This window comes from Siphateles boraxobius, unplaced genomic scaffold (assembly GCF_051911475.1).
Source record: "Siphateles boraxobius isolate OS27281-9 unplaced genomic scaffold, OSU_SipBor_1 30, whole genome shotgun sequence".
NCBI lineage: Eukaryota > Metazoa > Chordata > Actinopteri > Cypriniformes > Leuciscidae > Siphateles > Siphateles boraxobius.
In genome coordinates, this window is record NW_027508920.1 from 16,302,812 (window position 1) to 16,326,500 (window position 23,689).

The window sequence follows — 23,689 nt, forward strand, 5'->3', positions numbered from 1 at the left end:
ATTCCATTACGCCGCATTATTGACGTCTGCAGTCGGGTGCTCTCATGTTCGCTCTGTTTACGTAGCTCTGTTAGCTCGGTTGTTTTTATTACATGGCTTGGTTGAATTCTAATGTAGAATGCGATCTGTTATTTCTTAATAACAGACCACTGCTAAGTATAACACACCGTTGCCATGAAAAACAGAGCCTTGCCATGGATTCTAAACGTAGCGACGGAGCGGACTATTCTCTTTAGCGGAAGCAATACAATTGTTTTTAAATCAATAAACTCCTTTTTAAATCAATATTTTGAGTCAAATTATTGATTTATTGGGTAAGTAGCCATGTAATAAGCGGGATAATGTATAGCGAGGCGGTCATTATAGCGAATACAACCCCTTCAGGCTTCGCGTCGGGCTCATAATCAACTGCCTGACTATACATTATCCCTTCTGTCTGTTCAGCGTCCTCCAACAAGGACGGGTGGTGGTGGGGTTCATAATGTTCACAATGGTATTTTATTAGGTGTTGTTTTAACCATGGGTGAGGTGATGGCTGTTATGTTATTTTCTTTTCAATGACGTTCCTTGTTACATGTTCATTGCTGGATTTATAGAAAAACATCAACGAATATTGCATATCCATAATTATTATAATGGATATAATTAAAGAATACTTACTCTATAACGTAAATTAGAAGTGTAACCATAAAAACTGGATTTTTACGCCTATTTTGAATTTTACTCGAATACAAATACAAATACTTTTCCCCCTCAACAAATACAAATACAGATACAAATACCGGAAGCTTTGCACACCCCTAAACACCATCAATACACAACAATTTAGGAGATTAAAACCATGTTTATGCTCCAAACTTACTTTATAGCACAAGTCGAGTGTTTTAAATAACCTTCTGTGATCTGATTTGGCGTCAGATAAAAAAAAATCAGACAGAAAATATATTATGTTATGGTATTCTGCACGATGATAAAGACTATATCGATTAGCATTACATTATAAATATAATCTATTATTATGAAAATATCTGACATGGCTCGAAGAACACAGGTAAATCAAATATCATTGCAATCATGTTTATTGTCTTCAAAATCGTCTTTATCTAGAAGCTTTGTTTGTGTCAGGGACTTCCTGAATGTCACATGATATGGCTCTTCTTCATGTGTTCCATATATGTACTAAATGTGCACAGGGCGCCCTCAGGCTGCCAGTATGGATTGAAAACACAGTACATCAGAGTATCCAGCGCTCATAATGATTGCATCGGGCCATTTTGGTATAAATTCAATAAATATTATTCCTGTCTGTATAAATCGGATGTAAACCTATGATAATCTATCAATATTTCTCTAAATCTGCACATTTTTGAGCTAAAAGCCCTGAGCGATGTTGTTTTGTCAAGCGCTGACAACCTCAGAGGAGTTTTTTTTCTGAATGAGAGCGGCTGACGCTCATTATTTATATTAAAGGTATCAACTCATTTTTGGATTAGATAACTCCTGACACAAATTAAGACATAACTGTCACTATAAGTTTCTCAGAATACAATAGTGGTCAAATACTGAAATTGCGGCAGTGGCTCAGTTGTTCATGTAGGTTGTCTACAACCCGAAAGGTTGGTGGTTCCATCCCCGGTTCCACCTGACCAAGTGTTGAGGTGTCCATGAGCAAGACACCTAACCCCAACAGCTCCCGACAAGCTGGATGGCGCCTTGCATGGCTGAAACCGCCGTCGGTGTATGAATGAGAGAGTGAGTATGAATTAGTATGAAGAGTATGAATGAGAGAGTGAATGGGAGAATGAGAGGCAAATATGTAAAGCGCTTTGGTGGCCATTGGGTCTGTGAAAGCGCTATATAAATGCAGTCCATTTACCAAGGTAATAACATCAAATCTGATAGTAACTTTGAACTATTTAAACAAAAACAAAAAAATTGCGTCGACGCACTGGCAACTGTTAAACGGTTAAGACAGCGCTCCTGGTTGCATTGGCCTCCATTAAGAGAGTAGGGGCAGACCCAGCCTTGGCACTGCTCTGTCCAGTACGCGCCCTCCGTGCCTAAGTAGACAGAACGCAGTGTTTCAGGACCTTAGACTCTTTGTCTGTTATGGTGGGAAGCTGAAGGGAAAGGCTCTCTCCAAGCATAGGTTGTCTCACTGGATAGTGGACGCCATTGCTTTGGCATACCAGCAGCAAGGTCGACCATGCCCCCTTGGTGTGAAGGCCCACTCCACTCGGAGTGTGGCTTCCTCTTGGGCTCTAGCACATGGTGGCTCCCTAACAGACATCTGCAGAGCTGCAGGCTGGGCGACACCCAACACATTCACGAGATTCTACAATCTCCGAGTTGAGCCAGTGTCCTCTCATGCACTCGCCCCTAGTGGCCGGTAATAGGACCCACTCGGTCTCTTCGCTTGCTCGCCATTCCACTCCTCGGACTGAATACGTGCGATATTCTCCTCAGATTAGTTTCCCTGAAGCCCTGAGTTCCTCCAGCGCTGCTGACGTCAACGCCAGAGTCTATGCCTCCGGCAGCTTTCTCTTTGGCTAGGTGCCTCCATGTGCATGGTTCCCCCTCTGTGCGACCCCCACGTGTGTACTTCCACTGTAAGCCTCTCTGAGCATGTGTCTTTCCCTTGGCAATCCACCTTGCCACCCCTGGAGTTGAAACATTCCACCCTACGGGCTGGATACTCCAGTGTTTCTCGATATGATGGGCCATATGGGCCATATGTGTATTCCTAAGTCCTCCCTTCAGGCAGGCAATAATTGCATATTTCCACTGAGATTCCCAGTGTACCTTGGTATCCCTGTGTTAAGTAGGACTCCTTCGTCCGTGCTAATCGCAGGTCACTGGAAGACAGCCGACTAGGTGGCGTGATTAGACTGGGAACCCCATTCTTCGTCACAACGTAACTCATAGTGACTACGAAAGGGAACGTCTAGGTTACGTATGTAACCCTCGTTCCCTGAGTAGGGAACGGAGACGTTACGTCCCCCTGCCACTTCCGCTGTATCGCGGGGATTGCCTGAGTTCAGGCTCAGCTCCTCAGCAAGTAACATATCTGCATGTTGCCAGCGTACTTCCATATATACCCACATAGTTACACTATGCAAAATCCACTGACCCATGGCATTTCTTTGCCATCAGCTCGTTTTGTAATACTCGAAGGCTTGATAGGCTTTCTAAGCGAAACCCCATACGTCGTCACAACGTAACGTCTCCGTTCTCTACTCAAGGAACGAGGGTTACATACGTAACTGAGATGTTTTATGTGAAAAAAGAGACCCCAGAGTGATACAAGAAACATGCTAATATTACTTTACAGGAAATATCATAAAATTTTACTGTCAACATATTAATGTTCTTGTTTAAAAATAATGATGATAAAATTGCATATCTGACCAATCAGAATTGAATTTCCCAATTGCATTTCACTTTCATTCAAGTAATAAAAATAAAAAAATTAGAAACTCATTTGCAATTTGTGCCATTTTGTCGCATGCGAATAGGCTTTACATAATTTCTGGCTGTTGAAGTTTTGTTTGGTTCTTTACAGAGTAAGTAGACATGTAGATGGACAGATTAACACAGTTCCTTAGGCGGCTACCACTAGTCTGAATGCCGTCTTCATCTCAGGTTCTGTTGCCTTTGAAGGTTGTTCATCTGGACAAGGAGGATGAGATTCAGAAGATTCCTCTCCAGCCACCATACTATGACATGGCGCATTCTGAGTCCACTGCATTCACCGATAAGCCGGTGAGTAGCGCTGCTAAACTCATTGCTGTTTTATCCCTTCTCTTGCTTTGGTTGAAAACAGGCCTCTGGTGTCTGGCTGTTAGGGAGCACATCTTCTTAAGCATTTTGCACAAGATGAATTGCCTTCTGAACGATGTTTAGATTAAAAAAGGAATCCAAGGGGACGTATTTTCCGGCTTGTTTTGTGTCAGCTGGGAACAGGGTCTGTAATTTAGCTGGCTCCCGCAGAAGGTTTAGGGTTTCTCACATGTGCAAGGGAATCTGTTGCAGGAACAGAGCATTCACATCCTGGCTCTGTTCCAAAACATAGTAGGCAGCTGCCTTCAAAGGTAGCATCCTAGCTGAAATGAAACCTAACAAGTGACAGAATGGGAACAATCTGCATAGACAGCTATTCCTACAATGTACACACAGTGCTCCTCACATAAAGTTCACAGAAGACTGAACTCACCCTGCTGAAAATAGTTAGTGTACTGGTTTGAAATCCCAGCTAAGACAAGCAAACCAGCTTAGGCTGGTTTAAGATGTGTTGTTGTTGTTTTTTTAGCAGGGACAATTGATTTCAATAGAGTGTTGTATTAGCATGATGCCAAGCTAACAGTACAACACTCAAATAAACATAAATATACTATTTTAATTACTAAACTAATTTTTACTATATTTTTCAGTACTGAACAATTTATATTTATAATCGACATTCACTTCATCCATCGCCTAGAATGCATTTTTGACATTGTTACAATACATTATGGGATTGTCTTCTCTGCAAATAGCATAAGATACTAGGGGTGATATACCTGTATAAATTTGTGAATAGGTAGGGATTTTGGATTATCATGTCTATCACAGTTATGCTCACATGAAATTGCAGTGTTGGCATTGTCACAAAAGTTTATCATATGCAAGCGTCAATTTGTGATTTTTTTTACATCTATTTAGTGTTGTCAAAAGTACAGACTTTTAAAATTTTAAAATTGTGAGCGCTGTTGAGCGAAATCGTAAACACCTCTGATTGGCCATTGTGTTCACGCGCTCATCGAATATGTCTGTGATTGGTTACAATGTCAACGCAAGGGAATGTTTGTGAGCACACAGAATTGTTTTGAAAGAAGGAGCATTTGAAAGCACAAGCACTGCTTTCAAACGCTCTCGTGTGTATCTGTGTAAGGGCATCGGTGAAGAGCGTCATTGATGTATATTTACAACATGTTTTTGAGCGCTGATCATTGTAGCCAATCACAGACATATCCGATGAGCGCGTGAGAACAATAGGCAATCAGAGGTGTTTACGATTCTGCTCAACATTTCTCAAAGCGTCAAATTTTTTAAATTTTAATACCGACTTGGTACCGAAATCGGTAGTTCCCTTTCAAGGGAACTCGATCTGCGTTGAGACGCGGTGGGAACGCTCTGCGTGATTGCGTCGTGAAGCACGTGTATAATCAGTCCAATGGAAGAGCGAGACATCATAGGCGGGTGACGTCATAGACCAGGAAGCTATAAAGCACCCCTGAAAACAGACCGCGACAGCTTCTGCGCCTTCAGCAAGCAATCTGTGTATTCTGTCCTTGTCATATTTATTGTTGTCTGTCAAGTTTCAATATATATATACATATTTATTATGGCAAAAGAGAGCAAGCAGCTTTGTGTTGTTCCCTGCCCACATTATATCATGGGTGGGGACACACACATCAGCTTTTTGTGGGAGTGGAGCATGCCACAGTCAGTTCTCGAGGGAGCTGACTGTGAGCATTGCGAGAAGCTATCCGTGAGGACGCTCCGCTCCCGCCGGGCGTTCTTCGAGGAGGACGGTTCGGTTCGCGCTCCCCGCGCGGGTCCCGCTGTTGCCGAGGTACGGCGGCGACTCGCATTTTTGGGTTCGCAAACGTATCTGACAGCAGGGGTTGGGACGGGCTCCGCCCTATCTCAGCTTTCACCTGCCAGATCCAGTGTGCTGTGATTTCCAGTTCCGAGGAATTGGTATCGTTAGTGTTTTGTTAAGAAATAGTGAACAAAACAAATAAAATTATTAAGAAAAAGGCAGATGTTTGAGTTTTCAATAAATAAGTCAGGTCATAACTCTGTTGAATAAAGATGAGCTTTTAAAAGGAGGCTTTATCTAGTGCTGTTGCTAGTTAAATATTTAATTAATAAATAAATAAATACAAATAAATAATTATTATTAGATGAAATATATCTAAAAAAAAAAGCAGGAAAACTCTGTATCTCAGCGTCCTCATCGGGGACTACTGTTTTTTCCCTATATCCACACTGAGGTGTAGAGATCGTGGAATAAACCGGTTTCTATTTTCTATTTTCTTTTTTTTGAGAAATCATTTCTCCTCGGCGCCCTCTGGGGTGCGACTCTCTGAGGAGGGTCGCAACGCTGCCAGTTCAGTTTTCCTGCCGGTTCGCCGTTCAGGGCACCAAGGTGTCAGGGTCCCCAAACGATCCTCCGAGGAGGGTCGTAGAGCAGTCAATTCGGGTTCAGAATTCAGTTTGGTTCTCGTCCGCCCAGATTTTTAGGGGTCCAGGCTTTAGTTATGGAGCAGGAAGTAGTGACACTTCTGCAAAAGGAGCTGTAGAAGGGGTTCCTCTTCCCAGCAGACCTTCAGGGTTTTACAGCCTTTACTTCATTATTTCCGAAAGAGGATGAGGGGTTGCGTCCTACTCTAGACCTGCGTCAATTAAACAGCAGGTTTCAGAATCTCAAGTTCAAAGTATGCTTACGCTAAATATGATTGTGTCACAGATTCAGTCCGAGGACTGGTTTGTCACAATAGACTTAAAGGACGCTTACCTATCTATCCATCCTCATCACAGGAGGTTCCTGAGGTTTGCTTTTTGGGGAAGCACACCAGTATAGGGTTCTTCCATTTGGCCTAGGTTATCACCCGGCACCTTTACAATATGTGTGGATGCAGCTCTGGCTCCTCTGAGACTCCAGGGCATTCGCGTATTATATAAAATCGACGATTGGTTGATCCTAGCTCAATCTGAGCATATGGCAGTTCGGCATCGAGATGTCGTTCTGTCTTATTTAACCCTCTGAGGTCGACTATCGCACAGGCGCGATAGTCTCGCTTTTTTTCTTATCAGTGCAAAAGAAACTCAAAATATTCTGTTGATTTTGATCTTACATATTAAGTGTTGTACGTCATTAGATCCTGATAAGTGTCTATTTTTTGTGGATACTCACAATAAAAACAAAGTGTTGTGCTATTCGCCAAATAAAGAAAAACAAACATGATGCGCATTATGCCTTCTCTCTGTCAGTTAAGTCCATTCTGAAACGCGTCCGAAAATTAACTGTAATTCTGCGAATGCTTTTCATACAGGCACGAGTGTTTTTCCATAATGAAGCTTGAACTCTCTTCTTTTAAATGAATTAATTTATGTTAAAAAACAAATATTCTCAGTTTATGTAATCTGTATGAAAAGAGAGAGATTCTTTCCAGCTCATTATGCCTGATTATGCGTTAATGTGCCACGCCCACTGAGAGTGCGCGGTATTCAAACGCAAATGATCTAAGGTAAGCCATTCAAACATGCCAACGCCCACCAGCTGGATAAAAACACATCGTGTTTAGTAAGTATCTTACTACAGCTGTGTACACAGTAGTATTCCTCACAGCCTAGGGATACGCTATCTAATAACCCTGGAGAATGTACCAGAAGTGCTGGTAGTTTCATTTCGGGGAGCAACCGATCCAGCTGATGTAGTAAGTTATTTATTCTTAAGTGCTTTGTTCTAATTGCGATATTGAATAGTGTCTGACTGTAAACCGCAAAAAGACTGTTTAAATATGTATTGCGTGTCTGTGTGTAGGCTAAATGATGACTGAACGGCACAGGCGCGCGCACTTTGTTTACTACAGTTATACAGCGTGTGTCTGTGCCGTTCATTCACTCTCGCACCTACATTAGTAAACGTTATGTTTACATGAACACATCCAAACTATATTGATATAGCCTACTAAGATGAGTAAAAATAGACTGAAATATGTTGAAATAAAATGTCTGTATAAGCAACAAACTGCAAATTCACATGTATATGCTAATATATCATACACAATATGTTACAGACTAAATATGAATGTTTAGACAAGATTTTGTCACATTAAATAGGTATGCTTTTGTTCACCAATTTCTGTTCATAGTTAAATATACTATAGTATGATGTTTTGTCAAAAATAAAGTAGGTATATTGAATTATCAACTAAGATGTGATTATAGTGTTTGTTCCAATATTCAAACTAATGAATCCTTACCTTTTTTAATACGTATGATAAAATGTATACTTTTTACAAAGAAATACACTTGAAATATTGTTAAAATTGTAATTGTTGTTGTAATTGTAACCTATTTGTAATTGGTTACAATTTCTAATTGTAAAATATGTATATATAGATAATTTCTTTTGTCCTTGCATTCTTTGGGATCCTGTGACACACCTGTGTGAAAGGCTAATTAATATGCAGCTCATTATGTATGTGGCACATTATCCGGCCTTTGTCTTCTCAGGTGTGAACATGCCTCCACGCATATTGCCTTTCGAAACAAAAGGTGTCTTATAAAATTTAAATCAATGTATTGTTTTGTGTAAATGATTAGGCAGGATGATTTTCAGATCATTTTGAAGCCAAAATTTTAGGCAACAACACTCATTAGTCAAAAGTCTTGTGGACACATATTTAGTATGTGTTTTGTGGCCTTATTTCAGACACTTTAAGTTTTAGTTTTTTCAATAACCACACATAAACAATATTCTCTCAAAAATACAAACATGTACATACATGTTGCTCACATATTACGGTAGCCCTGTTTGTGCTATATAGAGTGAATTTACACCTTTGCCATTAACATGTTTATAAATAACTGAAAAAATCACAAATTTCAGAGCATGTCAGAACACCTCAAGGACCCCAAAAACCCCTTAGACCCCAGAGGGTTAAAGATGTTGGGGTTGCCACTCAACGCCAAGAAGAGTGTGCTCCTCCCAGCTCAAAAGGACCCCTTTTCTAGGTGTAATATGGGTTTATCTAGGCCAGTCACTCACTGTGAAACAGTTTCAGACTGGTGGGTCTCATGGCAGCTGCGTCCAACGTAATTACTTTTGGCCTTCTGTACATGAGACCCCTGCAGTGGCGGCTCAGGACCAAGGGGTTTTCTCCGAGGGGAAATCCGTTTTCGCATGATCAAGGTCACGCGGCTATGCCTACGTGCCTCGGTCATGTGGAAGAACCTTGGTTCCTCGCCCAGGCCTAGTGTTGGGGGCTTCTTTTCGACGCATAATGCTATCGACGGACGCTTCCCTCACAAGTCGGGAGTGATCACGAGTGGTCGCTCGACGGAGGGTCCGGACAAGATGGTCTCGTATATCAGAGCAGATATCCTGTTGAGGCAGGGGCTGAGGCCCGGGGAATGGAGACTTCACCCCGGAAGTGGTGGAGCTCCTATGGGAGAACTTTGGTCAAGCTCAGGTCGATCTTTTCGCACAATACAATACAACCCATTGTCCGCTATGATTCTCCCTCACATATCCAGCTCCTCTCGGACTGGACGCTATGGTGCAGGTGTGGCCGAGGCTGCACCTGTACGCATTCCCCCCGATATCAATGCTCCCGGGAGTTCTGGAGAGGGTTCACCAGAAAGGGTCTCATCTATTATTAGTAGCCCCGCACTGGCCGGCCTGAGTGTGGTTCTCGGACCTAGTGTCCCTTCTGGACGGCTCTCCTATGGAGATTCCTATCAGAAGGGACTTGCTATCCCAAACGGGGGGCACAATATTTCACCCTCACCCGTAGTTGTGGAAACTGTGGGCTTGGCCTCTGAGAGGGCCCAGCTCATAGAATCCGGTCTCTCGACTGAGGTCGTTGAGACCAGCCTTCAATCCAGAGCTCCTTCCACGAGAAAACTATATACATTGAAATGGAAACTGTTCTCTACATGGCTTTTTTGATTTACATGATTTAAATCCTGTTAACTGCCCGGTTGATACAGTTCTCGATTTCCTACAAGACCGTTTCTCTGCTGGATTATCTCCCTCCACCTTAAAGGTGTACGTAGCGGCTATATCTGCTTATCGCACCCCTCTGGGGGCTTCGTCTCTTGGGAGATATCCTCTTATTATTCCTTTTCTCCGTGGTACATTGAGGCTGAGGCCTGCACTGCACTCTAGAGCACCGGCTTGGGATTTGGCCATTGTGCTTGAGGGTCTGGCCTTGGCTCCCTTCGAGCCTATTGAAGAGGTTTCAGAGAAGTTCCTTACACTAAAAACTTTATTTTTACTTGCTATTTATTCCATCAAGATAATTGGAGATCTGCAAGCCCCTTCATGTTTGGAATTTGCACCTGGTATGGTGATAGCATTTTTACACCCTAGGCCGGGTTACATTCCTAAGGTCCCCACTAATGTGACGGGCCCTATTGTGCGGCAGCCTTTTGCCCTCCACCTTTTAATACCCCAGATCAGGAAAGTCTCAATCTGATATGTCCCATTAGGGCTTTGGATGCCTATGTTCACAGAGCTGCAAAACTGTGGCGTAGATCAGAGCAGTTATTTGTCTGCTTCGGTTCAACCAAGAAAGGTTGCCCTGCATCGAGACTAGTATTACTTTTTTTGCTGTGATTTCAAAATCGGTGCAGATAATTCTGAAATTTTAATGGTATCTACAATTTTGATATTGTAACAGCATGATCTCAAGCATAAAATTACTCCTATTGTGATAAGATTTTGGTCATAATGCTTATCTCAATGTGATCTACATTAGAATTTGATTAAATGAATCTATGTCTTTCACCAACTTTGTGTCGAGAGTTCACCTGATGCCTCAAAACTGGCCTATATAGGTTGCACACTAGGTTTTGGAGCCTTTGTTTCAGACAGTTCTCTGCAGTGGCATGAAGCAGTACAGTCTGGAAATGCAATTACACCATGGATCCACATACTTGTTTCATGCCACTGAATAACAATAGTGTCACAATCTCCACAGCAAACCAAACACATAATCTTGGTGAAATATAATCTTAATGCTCTTCACACTGAGCTTGGCCATCCTTGCTTTGAGGTCTTCTCTCTTCAGGTCACTCCGCATATCATTCTTTTTCATATAATGGTGCTCTACAGTGCAGGGCAATTAAGACACTAGTTACCCAGCAACCCTGTGTGGACAGATTGTACAGTCTACATCGTATTGCATTGTCTTTCAGACCCAAACTCTCATTTGCAGGCTGTTATATTGGATGCATTTGCTTCTCTAGAACTCTGTGCCGCATATCTCTTCAACAGCCACAATCTGCTGCCCGATATAGGCTGCTTGTTTGTCATCTTTTACAGTTTTGTTGGGCTTATTGTGTGTGAAAATGTCACATTTGTCAGGTTTGCGTTGACGGCATGACACGGCTGTGGAATGATCGTGAGTCTCATTCTCATTAAACTCAGCAATGCACTAGCAGTATGTTTGAAGGATGTGGCTTTTGTTCTTTAGGATTTCTTTATTTGGTAGAAATAAAAAGCATGCTGTAAATGTGTCGCTACCAAAGAGAAAGAAGTGTGATGTACCACAGTGTGATACATCTACAATGTAATCGAAAAATTTACAAACAACCATGACTTCCAGTCTTTTTTTTATTTTAAAAATACCTTTAGTTACTGTGAATAAATTGTGCAATAAATTCAGACTTTTTGAGTAAAGGTGATACAGTATGTATGATTTGTAAAGGCACCAAATAGAATTGCAGAAACATTAATACAAACATACAGAAGCCCACAGATGCCATGCCGTATTGGTGTTATTCTGTGTTATTGTTTCTTGATATAACTTTAGAAAAAGTCTATATAACGTACTTCCTCAGGATAACTATAAAAATATATAATGATCACAATAAAACAAGACATAAATAAATAATAAAGATATATGAGTATGAATGAATGAGGTGGCATTAGAGTCTTCCTGGTAGACCCAACACTAAAAGCTATAATAAAAATAAAGATATACACAAATATATGTAAAACAATATAAAGAATACTTAAAACGCCTGGGAGTAAAGGTGCGGCTTCAGCCTAGTTTTAAAAACGATAATTGAAGGTGCAAGGCAGATGTTAAGTGGCAGCTGATTCCATAAACAAGGGTTTTGTGGCATGATCGTGGGACATCCAATAATGCCATGTCAGAAGATATTAAAGGTAGATGTATATGGGATAAGAAGATCTTTAAGTTAAGATGGAGCTTGGTCATTAAGAACTTTAAAAACAAACAACAAAATCTTAAATTGGATCCTAAAGTGTACCTGAAGCCAATGGATAGAGACTAAAATTGGGTTGATGTCATTTTTCTTTGCCCTAGTCAACAGCCTCTCAGCTGGATTTGGAACCATCTGAAGGCATGAAAGGGATGAACGAAGAACGCCAAAACCAAGGGATTTACAATAGTCTAGGTGTGAAGTAATAAAAGTGTAAATAACATTCTCCAAAAAAGTTTTCAGTTTAGTAATAATTAATAATTGATCAAAACTATTTTTAACAGGTTTCTTACCTAAGACAAAATTGCAGGGAAATGATTACAGAGCTCATTGATAAGGACCAAAGATAATTATTTAAGTTTAGTTTTTAATAAGTTGGAGAAAGTTATTTGACAACCACTTTTCGTATGTCCTCAAGACAGTCAATGGCAAATAAAGCTGGGTATCATCAGCATAAAAATGAAAATAAATGCTTCCCTAGATGCTTCCTAATAATAATCCCAAGCAGAAGGTAAAAAAGAACCGGGCCCAATATGGACCCCTGAGGTACTCCACTAATAATAGAAGCTGATGATGAGGAAAACATACCCAAAGCTACAGAGAAAGTCCTGTCTTTAATGTAAGAACCATTGTAAGGATGTACTCTTTAGGCCAACCCAATGCAATGTTCTAGTTACCAAAGAAGGAGACTATGATCCATAGTATCAAAGGTGATGTATTAGAAGTCACTGTTTGCTAGAACTATGAAATTTCCTTAAAATACAAAGTGTTAAAGAATAAATATAATTAAAACAAAATAATAGGGCAAATAGTTACTATAGTTACAAAAAATAGTAAAATAAAGTATTTAAAAAAATCATGCTAAGTGTCTTCTATCTGTTTTGATCATCTAGGATCACAAGTGTGACCCCTAAATGTACTTAGGAGTGGGCTCAAAACAGAAGAATCTAAAGTCAAGAGAAACCATTGGTGTGAATTTTCACATGCTAGCAAGAGTGTTGAGGAAGAGTGTTGAGGTGTTGTAAATTACCTCTTAAAATCATATAGCTACAGTGCGTCCTTATGATGTTGAGTGTATACTTGAGAGACTGTGGAGATGATTGTACTAATGAACAGCGGAGAACTATTGCTGCGGAGCCTGTGGTGCTGCTTTCTCACAACATTGTGACTGTACTGACAATATCTAAGAAAAGATCTGCTAGATTTGTTGTGCTATATGTAAAATGAGCTGGAAAACCCTAATTAAACAACTACACAACAGTGTATTAACAGCATTTATATGAGAGCATAAAGTGGCATAATTTCTATATTATAGGATTCAAAGTGCTCATACTAAATATAATTCAAATCTAATATAATTCAATATATGTATGACAGCTTTATTTGTAATACTGCAGTACATCCATGTACATTGTAAACATGCAGAGAAAGAATAATACATTATATTCTGACACATAATGAAAAAAAACACATATATTGTCTGTGATGTCAAAGTGACAATGCGGGTGCTTAAGTTCTTAGTGTTCTTGCTAATGAAAAAAGCTGAAGACTAATGAAGGAGCTTTTCCGATCCAGAACGCACACTCCCAGAGGTGATACCCCCTCACCGATAGATGACGTGACTGTAATTAGCTTGACTAGCATGTCTATTGTGTTCACTGGAATATGCTTCAATCGTTGGAAAAGGCAGAACAATTGCAGAAGTGATTGGTGTGTGGCTGAAAAGCCATTTCAGACGGGGTCTCAAATAATCAACATCAAATTTCTTAGACTTCACACACCTCACTAGCCACCAGTGGCTCTACAATGATGCTGAGGTAACACTTCCTGTGTGATTTTCAGTGACTGGGGCTGCATTCCAATTTGGATACTTCTACTACACTAAAAGTATGTACTTCACTGGTTTTTGGGAACTGCATACTTTTGAGTGCGTAGTCAGATATGCCTTTTACAAATATGGTTAACATTGATTACATTATGATTCATCATTCCTTAATCTTTGAAAACAATTTAAAGCAGTTTTAGCATTGAAAGGGTGTGAGTTATACTCGCATATGTATTTTTGGATGTCATCCCCTACATCATATGCAGCTTCAGTGAGCTGAAGTCAGACAATAGAAGCAAAAATGTCAGTGTTATTTTTTTTAGTTAAATTAGTAATTTAATTCTAATGGACTTTTTTTTATCCCGATCGGTCTTCATGTCGATGTCTCTGAAGAGTGTTGTTATATTACAACGAGCGAGTGTGTCGACACTTCTTCAGGAAGTTGCTCCCGGTGCTGGTGGTTCTACAGCGCGAGTGCAACTGTGGTCGCGAGCCTTATGAGCTCTCAACTGCTTTTTTTACAGCATCAAAATTCTTTGTTTATGTTTGTTTGTCTGACGGCCGGTTGAGGGTGAAGAAAGTGAGTGCTTCAATGGTACAGGTTGCACAATCCCTGTCAGTGTTGCCATGAATGTTGACACTGGTGAGAGTTTTTAATTTCCTGAAAGAGCAACACGGGTGCGTTTGCGTCTTTTTCAAGCTGTCATTCCACCTGTGTGTTTCTGGATGTGGTCGTTCCTTGTTCCTCTCTGGCGGTCACAAATGTCGCATCATGTGTTTGGGCTTACAGCACGCTGAAGCAGCTTTTGTGGACAGTTCATGTTCCCATTGCGGGAATATGACAGTCACGGTGTTAAGATCGAGACTCACTTTCGTCCACAAAGCTGGAGTCCCCATTACCATGCCCCACCTCCGGGTGCCGTGTGGGATGGGTGATCGGAGGATAGTGATGATGTCTCGCCCGGTAACCATTTCCGGTGGACTCCTCCATCCTCTATCACACCGCAGCCGCATTTCCTTTGGAAGGTGCTGGTCCCTCTATAATGGACTGATCAGCCGTTTAAATTGGGGTCCCCCCAGAGGATAGGATGTCGATAGCGGTGTAAGGAACTCAGCTTTTTGGAAATATAAATAATCAATAATATCTTGTTATTATTAATTATAAATATTTGGGTCAGTTAATTGGATTAACTTGATGTGGCTGAATTAATATTACAATCAATTAATCAGTTCTTCCAACGAACTCTTTTGATTATTAATTTATTCTAAGAAAAGGGTATCTTCCATGGCCACATAAGAATAATAATTTCTTTGCCTGTACAGTACTTTGAGCCAGTAGCAAAAACCGTGATCGTAAAGTGACTTGTATTGCAAACAAAACAGAACCAAATACATATTATGTACAAGTTTTATTAACTAAATATAGATATTTATATGAATATAAATAAACTAAACAACATACACACATGAATACATAAATAGGTTAGTGATAGGATGAAATTGGAAACCGGAAGAGGGTCTATGAGAAGAACCATCAGAATTTCATTTTCACATTTCATTGAATTGAATACTTGCATTTGTAATGGGAACAATTCTTGAAGTTGTTGAAAATTGAAGTCGTTGATGGTTCCGGCAGTGTCAAGTGGAAGTTGGTTGAGCGTTCTCTTTCTCCAGGAACGCATGGCTGGTTTGGGCAAGGCCTGGGACTCTGTTGAGGCCACGCCGAGCACCCAGGAGAAGTGAGGAAGTCGGAAGGATGGGTGATTGGAGTCGTTGTTGGTTGCAGTCTTTGTTCCAAAACTCTTGAGATTGTCCTTGGTTCTTTGTGAGAGAGTCATCTCTCTCCTGCCTGAGCCCATATCTGTTTGGAATCGAGGCCTGCTGGGCCCTGGGGCCCCCGTGGAGGGGGAGGGGGTTCCCCAGTATAACCAGAACAGTGTTGCGGCTGGATGAAAGAACTAAGAGAGGGAGGTCACATGTGGACTGTCTCTAATAAGGCCTGGAAAAGATCCTCCCCTAAGGGTTGAACTCGACCAATCAGAAAGGTGACATGTCTGAGAGGGAAAGTGGCTCTTAGTTGATTTACTGATCTTTGTCCCTAGCATGATTATACCTTCATTAATGCTCAGATAGCTATAACACATCCACACTGCATTCTAGAAGAAGGTGATGTACATCAAAGTGTGAGTCATTAAATGAGGATTAATTAGGTAAGAGGCATGATACAGGTGAGGTTACATTGATCGTTAGTTGGTTGTATACCAGGATACATACCATAATATATACCTAATAGTACACGAGACAGTAAACCATTTACACTGTTTCTTTCACAGTTTTATGCATGTTCATTTATAGATCAGTTAGTCTATGATTAATGCAGCAAAGTCTGTTTTAAAGAGGGTTTCTGTTTCATAGTTTCTCTCTTGAGTATGTGGCCACATTCCTCGGAGGTCGTAAAATCTCCTTATCATGCCCTGTAACATGACACTGTTTCTGCCCTTGTGTTTGTTCATTTGGGCTGTGTGAGGAGTTTAATAAACCTTTGTATATAAAGAATAATTTGTATGTGTCTGATTGGTCCATACCCTACAGCAGCATCGGAGGGTTAGCTTGCCTCTGGAGATGACGACCCGGCTGCGTTATCTCCCTCTGGGAGTGTAACGCTGCCCGAGCCGGATCCAGAATTGTCAGCTATGCTGAAACGAGCCGCCGAGGATGTGGAAAAGATTCGGTTCCTGGTCTCCCCAATTGCCCAGGTTGGACTGGTCGGCGACGAGGCAAAGAACTGCACCCAACAGTTCTCTGCCGCCCAAGCACAGACGGAGGCTATCCGGCACATCCTGCCCCGGCGGCCAGCTGCTGGCTCCACCACGCCGCCGGTGGCAGTTCCTCTGCCTGCTTGTTGCCGAGGGCGTTCCCCTGCCGCCGCTCCACCTGGGCCTCCGCAACAGCCTCCAGTCAGGCCTCTGCATGGAGCCGGCCACAGTAGGGACGTCCAGCCCACTCCAGGCGCTGCCAAGCAAGGTGGCAAGCGACAGCAAAAGCATTCCTGAGCGGGTTCGTGGAAGACAAATTGCTTCCCAACCGGTTCAGATGGTCCCAAATCATACCATCAGACGCGGCTTGCGATTCCTTTTCGCTTGGCTTCCGCCCAAGCTCAGTGATATTCATCACACCTAGGTGTTGAGCAGACATACTCCTAAAATTAGTGATATTTATCACACCTAGGTGTTTAGCAAAGATGCTCCTTAAACTTATTGACTTTCGTCACCCTTGGGTGTTGAGCAAATATGCTCCTAATAAATCCTGTTGTTGTAAAACCAGAAACTCACTCGATGTATCACGAGGTAAGACGATGGTGGTTCCACAAGAAATTAGTGACTTTAGTGACACCTAAGTGTTGAGCAGTGTTCCTATATTGTGTGCACACACGTCTTCTGGCGAAGGACGCGATGCAGACGCTCCCTCCAGCCGATATGAAGGCTAGCTTCTATAAGCCCGTTTTTCATTGTACCCTAGAGAGGTGGGTCACGATCATCTTGGTCCTGTGTTATTTGAGACGGGCCCGAAAGCCTCTGTTCAATTTGTTACACAGAGATGCATTTTCGAAATGATCCGTCCCCAAGATTGGTCTGCAGCATTCAACCTGAGAGACATGCACTTCAGATCTCTATCCTTCCACACCACAGGCCATCCTGTGTTTGTGGGTTCGAAAGGTGTGAAGCATCAGTACAAAGTCCTACCCTTCAAGTGCTCATTGCCAGTTGGGTCCTCTGGTCAACTGGGAAAGAGTAAACTCGTCCACGGGCTGAGGATCTCTTTTCTAGTTTGGAGATGGATTCAGTCCACCACATCTCTGAAAAAGAGTATGTGGATGGTTAGTGCTGTATAGAAGTGAGCAAGGATCCCACTGAAACTCTTCAGAGGCTCCTGGGTCATATGGTAGACGCAGCCATTCGAATTTCTCCATTTGAAGACCGCTTCAGCACTGACTTCACGGCCGAGTTCCAAGGTTGCCGTGGCAGAGCGGCACGCTCCGTGTGAAAGCACCCTGGCCTGCTGCCAAACTCTCAGTCTGTAACAGGCCTTTTGTTTCTCCGGGCCAAGGGGCCACGTACAAAGGCCATGTAGTAATGGAGGTCTGGACTGCCCTCAGACTGCATTCGCATCACATTGCCTCGAGTTGCTTGCAGTTCATCTCGCTTTGAGACACCTCTACTCAGCGAATTTGTACTGGTCTGAAAAGACTACATTGCGACTGTTGCGCTACGCTTCCCTCACATGACAGAACTCGCCTTCCATCTCCTCCTCGGAGTCAGAAGCTCCTGAGGTCGCTTCATTCCACTTATAACTTCTGGCCTGATCAATCGTGCGGCTGATGAGCCTCACGGCAGCCTATGGCCCAGGGAGAGAGGAGTCTCCGTCCCCAGGCGGTCCAGCTGTTTGGGACCACTTCGGGGCTGCACAGTTACATCTGTTGCCCCTCCAGACTCGTCCCTCCAGCAGTTGTTTTTTTCTCCTGTCTGAGTGGACATCCCCACAGCTGGCCCCGGGGCCCCCGCAGAAATGTATTCCCCAGTGAGCCTTCTTGCATAAAACTGTGCTAAAGTCTGGGAGGAGATGGAGCAGGTTAGGTTTGCTAGGTAGCATTGCTAGGTGCCCCTTTTTGGCCCAACCAGACCTCTCCTCTCGATAGCCCTTCCTGACTTCTTCCTCTGAGTACATTCTCACGGATGGGGCATGATGGTACCCGCGTTTAGACCTGGGAGAGTTCCAGGTCTGGCTCTAAAAAGAATAGGACGCGGAGGTTCTGGTTACTACAGCAAGCATTTTTATGCCGTAGAGACCATCACTTCTGTGAGAGCACCCTCTAAAAGTGAGGCACGCTACCCCTTAGAAGTGGAACCTATTCGTTGAATTGAGTCTTTTCTCCATGAGGAGATCCCGAAGGTGTTCGATCACTTCAGTGCTTCTTTCCTGCTAATGGGTTGGAGTGAAGGCTGTCTCCTCCACCTCAAAATGTTGTTGCCTCTGTATTGACGCACATCATGATTCAGTGGATACAAATCCGTGGAAAGCATGACTCGATCGTCAGGTTCCTGAGGGGAGCAAGGATACTGAATCTGCCTTGTGCCCCTTCTTTAACCTCTTGGGACTTATCTCTGGTGCTACTGCAGGCAGTGTTAAAAATCCTGTTTTTAGAGAAACAGTTTTCCTGCTTGCTTGGTCTCTATCTAGAGGGTAGATACTTGCACGCATTTTTGGTCAACGAATCGTGCTTGGAATTCGGGCCGGCTAACTCTCATGAAATCTGAGACCCCGGCCAGGATATGTGCCCAAGGTTCCTACCTCTCCTACAAGATCAGGTGGTGAGCCTGCAAGCGCTGCCTCCGTCCGCTCCATTGCGGTTATTCATGCTCAGAATGCAAAGCCTGGACCTCAGACCTGTTATGGAGACCAGCAGAAGGGAAGGCTGTTTCCAAGCAGAGGTTGGCCCACTACATGTGTTTGCCTTCATTTTGGTGAGAAAGTTTTCCCAAGATGCATGTGCCCACCTGGGTGGTAAGCTCCTCCTAAGTGAGAGTATTGCTCCCTCCTAGGTGTTGACACAGAGTGGCTCACAAAACAGATGCTAAATATAGTTGGGGGCTGGGCGACACCTATCACTCTCGCTAGAGAACTTGCCTATGTGTCGAACCGCTGCTTCCCGTGGGCTCCCTTCACATGAAGCCAGTTTCACTGTAAGCCCGGATCGAAGTGTTGGCTTGCTGCGCCATTCCCCTCCTATGGATTGGATACATGCGCAATTCTTGCTCAAGTAGAGTTCCCCTTATTAGCCGAACCTTGTCGACAACGGACGTGGTGGAATGTCCGAAGCTAGGCCTATCACTCGTATGCACTGGTGTTAGGCTGGGTCCATATGTTGTGTTCCCCCTGTCATAGGCTGGAGCCACCCTAGTGACATTCCATATGTTGTACTGCCCGGTCATCTGCCCAGTCCATATGTGTATTCTCCACGTTACCTCCGTTCGGGCAGGATGTGGCTTCCGCAGTGTCCCTTCCTTCCATTTATAGGGCACGCTTCCCAGTGGTCCTGTGGAACAGCAGTGACTTCCCTGGCCTAAGCCCTGTCCCATCTCCACCTCAAAATAATGCGGGGGGGATCAGAAGGCTAATTGGGATCCCAATCAGTTGACTACGTCGAACGTGAGCGACTGAAAGGGAAGGAGGGAAGGAGGGAACAGAGACGTAGTCCCGTCACCACTATTGCTGTACCACCGCTGACTCCGGGCTTCGCTCGGCTCCTCAGCGAAAAACAACTGGTGCGTGCATCCACTTCCGTATTTATACCCGTGGAGATGCAGATTTCACACGCCAATGTGCATTGGCTCGTTTTAACAGTACTCGAAGATGACAGGCTCTCTAAGCGTGATCCTAATCAGTCGACACGTCTATTATGTCTCCATTCTCTCTTTCAGGGAACGAGGGTTACATACGTAACCGGGACGTTTTTACTGATAAAGTACTAGAAAGAACTTAGATAATGTCAATAGTATATGAGAAAGTTTTAAAGTTCTGTAGTGTCTTTCTTTTATCAGTAATGTTTCGAACCTCACAAACCTTGGTGAAAACAGGTGTTAGATTTTTTGAAGTGTGCATTTGGTTCCTAATGATTGAATAAAAAATAAATAAAAAAAACGTTGGTCGCCCCAATGTTCAAGATTGCAGGTGTCACATGTATGTCCAGTGTTTCCCCCGTTCTTCGTGTTTTTGGTTCAGTCCTGTTGCCAGTTCCCCGCTCCTCGTTAGTGTTTAGTTAAGTCACCTGTTTATCTGTCATTATCAGTTCATTCGCCCCAGCTGTGTCTTGTTTCCCTAATCTGTTCCCTGTGTATTTAAGCCCTGTGTTTCAGTCAGTTCTTTGTCGGTCGTTGTCGATGTATGGTTGTGTGTTCCTGAGTTCCTGTGTTTTCCGGTAACCTGAGTTTGTAATAAACCAGCTGCATTGAAATTCTGTTCCCTCATCTTCAGTATCCTGCAACAACCCTGACAGCAGGCTTGGGGCCAGACAACAGCTTGCTCCAGCACAAACCTTATTTTGGCGTTAAACAACTACTGTCAGGATTTACTAAAGACACGCAGTAAAAAATTTACGCTGAAAAGGCGTGGACAGGGTTCCATGACAATTAACCAACTCCCCTCCCCATTCCAATAACCCACATAAACACCCCAAAAAACAATCATTACCATTAATGTAATATAAAATTGTAAAGTATTTTTAACTATTTATATGTAATAGTTTTACCACACCTAATATCGATCTAACTCACTGCAGTGAGCAACAAGTCCCATATAGTAGCCACCAAGCGAATACACTGAATAGCATTATAACAACTTTCAACACACTCAAATGTATCTAATAAGATGAAACAGCACTGCGTTACTCCACATATGTATGACCGGAAGAAGCGGAAGCGGGTTCTCTGGCATAATAAAAGCTTCAATGCTCTCGAGCTGTGTGTCAAGCTCATCTCTCATTAGCAATCGCTCCAGCGGCCTCTTTCCACTTCAACGTCTTTCGTAACGTTAATAAATCTTTAATACATTGTCAGTCATCCATGAATATGATTTCTGCCTGCGTCCTGTCGTATTCTCCACCAGCTGTAGAGGTGATAACAACAACTCCCATGATACTGCGAAAATCAAGGCGTCATCAAGCTACGCCTTTGTTTCGAATAAACGACATCTAGTGGGGAAAAATTACATAGTGTGTCTTTAATGTGCACGTCGTCAGTACATCACGCACAGAACTTCCCACTCCCATCAGCGCTTTTTTTTGGAATTGAGCTCTCACACTAATTTTCCCTGTTTAGTAAATCTGACACTTGGTGTATACTGTAAAAAACTAAAAAAACTAAAAAAAAACACGTGCTACAGAAGCGCCCGCAGCTAGGCATTTTCAGAATAACTCAGGCGTTTTCAGCTGGCTGAAAAATGCATTGGTGGACACATGGCTTAACAGCCTTGTTGCTGGGAAATTCATGAAGGGATTCAGTTGCTCATTTTTGTTTGAATAGTTGTGCCTTTTTAAAAAAAACAATAATGTAATTCAGAATTCCCCTTGATTTGTTTTTTGGGACTGGGGATTGGAATTGGGATGCACCCCATGTCTTCCTAAAGCCTCTTGAACTCCAAGGACAGAAAAGTAGGGGTAGGTGTAGAGGCAACTCGGCTCTCTGTTCACTTTGTCATCTTAAGCAGAAAGGGCCAGGGAGTCACGCTCGCCATCTCACAGCACTGCACCAAAGGCACACCACACATCTCATCTCCTATTCACAAAGAGCACCGCCAACAGGAGATACCTTACACTTAACATCCCTTTGCATTACTATCACCGAGACATCAAAACCAATATCTACAGCATCTGTTCGCGTACAATGACACCGGCTTACAAACCTAGTGAATTACTGAAGATTACAAACCCCTTCCTCCGCCGCAATACCGCTCAGATGGGGAGTTTGTCATTTGAATGTGAATAAAACAATTATCTGCTAGATGTTATCATGAACTATGGGATATAAAGAGGATAGGAACAGTCGAAAATCCTGCTGCGCCAGAAAACGAAGGGAAAGTAATGATAAAGGAAGATGACAGTTTATGCTCCTAGTTTGAATATAAAGTGCCACCACTGAGAGATTATAGAATTCCACCAGTGTTCATTAGCTCCTCAGCAGTGATTGGATAATGGCTGAAGAGCCGCCACATTAATGCGGCCTGCGGGTGAAACCCGCCGCATTACTCGAAGATTGTGAATTCTTTTATTACAATTCAACGATTTGTGGCCAGAACAAAGCAGATAATGACCTTTTTATGAGATTCAAGTTGTCTCATAAACATTTCATGGGCTGAATCATTTCAAAACATTGCCATTTCATCTTATCCAAATGTTTTTAGGTCCTGCAATTGCGTTAAAGTTTGTCATTTAGTGTGTGCATTTATTTTATTTTCATGTTTTCTAGTCTTCTTTTATATCAGATTTTATGCAGTTTATGAACGGCGGATTATTTTTGATTGTGGTGTTTTTTTTAAATTATTGTTCTTCATGTGTTATTGATGTATGAGATGCATCTTTTTACTTTCTGTCCTCTCCTGCTCATGTCTAAGAATTGTTTTGTCTTACATTTGTTATATATGTGTTAATACAGTGGACCCAAAGAGTACAGTATGTGGACGCATGTTTGAATGTCATTGATAGAACATTTAATTATTTTAATTAAGTGATATATTGAAATGTGCTGCAATGGCATGCATTGTTCAAATATGATTTGGGCCGCTGTATGTCATCTTACAGATTCACATCATTGATTTTCTTTTGTTCAACCTTGAGGAGCTATGTTCGAGTCCTTGACCCTTTTGAACGCAGGCTCATGTTTGTTTGTTCCACCTTGATTGATTTATCGGTTATACGCCAGGCCATCTGTCTCTTTATATGAAAACATCGCCACGTCTGCTTTCTGTGTTACCATTATCATGCTTCATAATGTATGTCCATTCATCTCATCTCTGCTCTTCCATGTCACTTCCCTGGAGGAGTCTGGTCATATTGCCTGTACTACATGATTTAACAGCTGTAGAGGCAGAAGGCAGTCATAGAGTCAAGATGATGATATCAACAGAGAGGCAATGAAAGAATCTGTCATTTACATATATATATATATATATATATATATATATATTAATGAAAATTATGAAAATATTGTGCTTCTATAGGATCAGAAAGATTTCCTTTCATTATTTCATTTTATTGTTTCAACCATGCAATTACCATTAACATTATTCTTAGAAAGTAGATTCCCA

The 23,689-nt window shown here is 42.4% G+C and overlaps 1 protein-coding gene across 4 annotated transcripts in view; it reads left to right on the forward strand.

Moving 5' to 3' along the window:
• The window catches only part of nectin1b (nectin cell adhesion molecule 1b), a 276,075-nt gene that overhangs the window by 221,585 nt on the left and 30,801 nt on the right, over positions 1-23,689 (forward strand). For 3 of the 4 annotated variants that reach the window (XM_077248393.1, XM_077248395.1, XM_077248396.1), the window contains exon 8: positions 3,661-3,762. The exons of the other annotated variant lie outside the window; for it this stretch is intronic. In XM_077248393.1, coding sequence (XP_077104508.1) covers positions 3,661-3,762 — 102 coding nt within the window. The remainder of the gene's footprint in view (positions 1-3,660; positions 3,763-23,689) is intronic. 4 annotated transcript variants of the gene reach the window in all.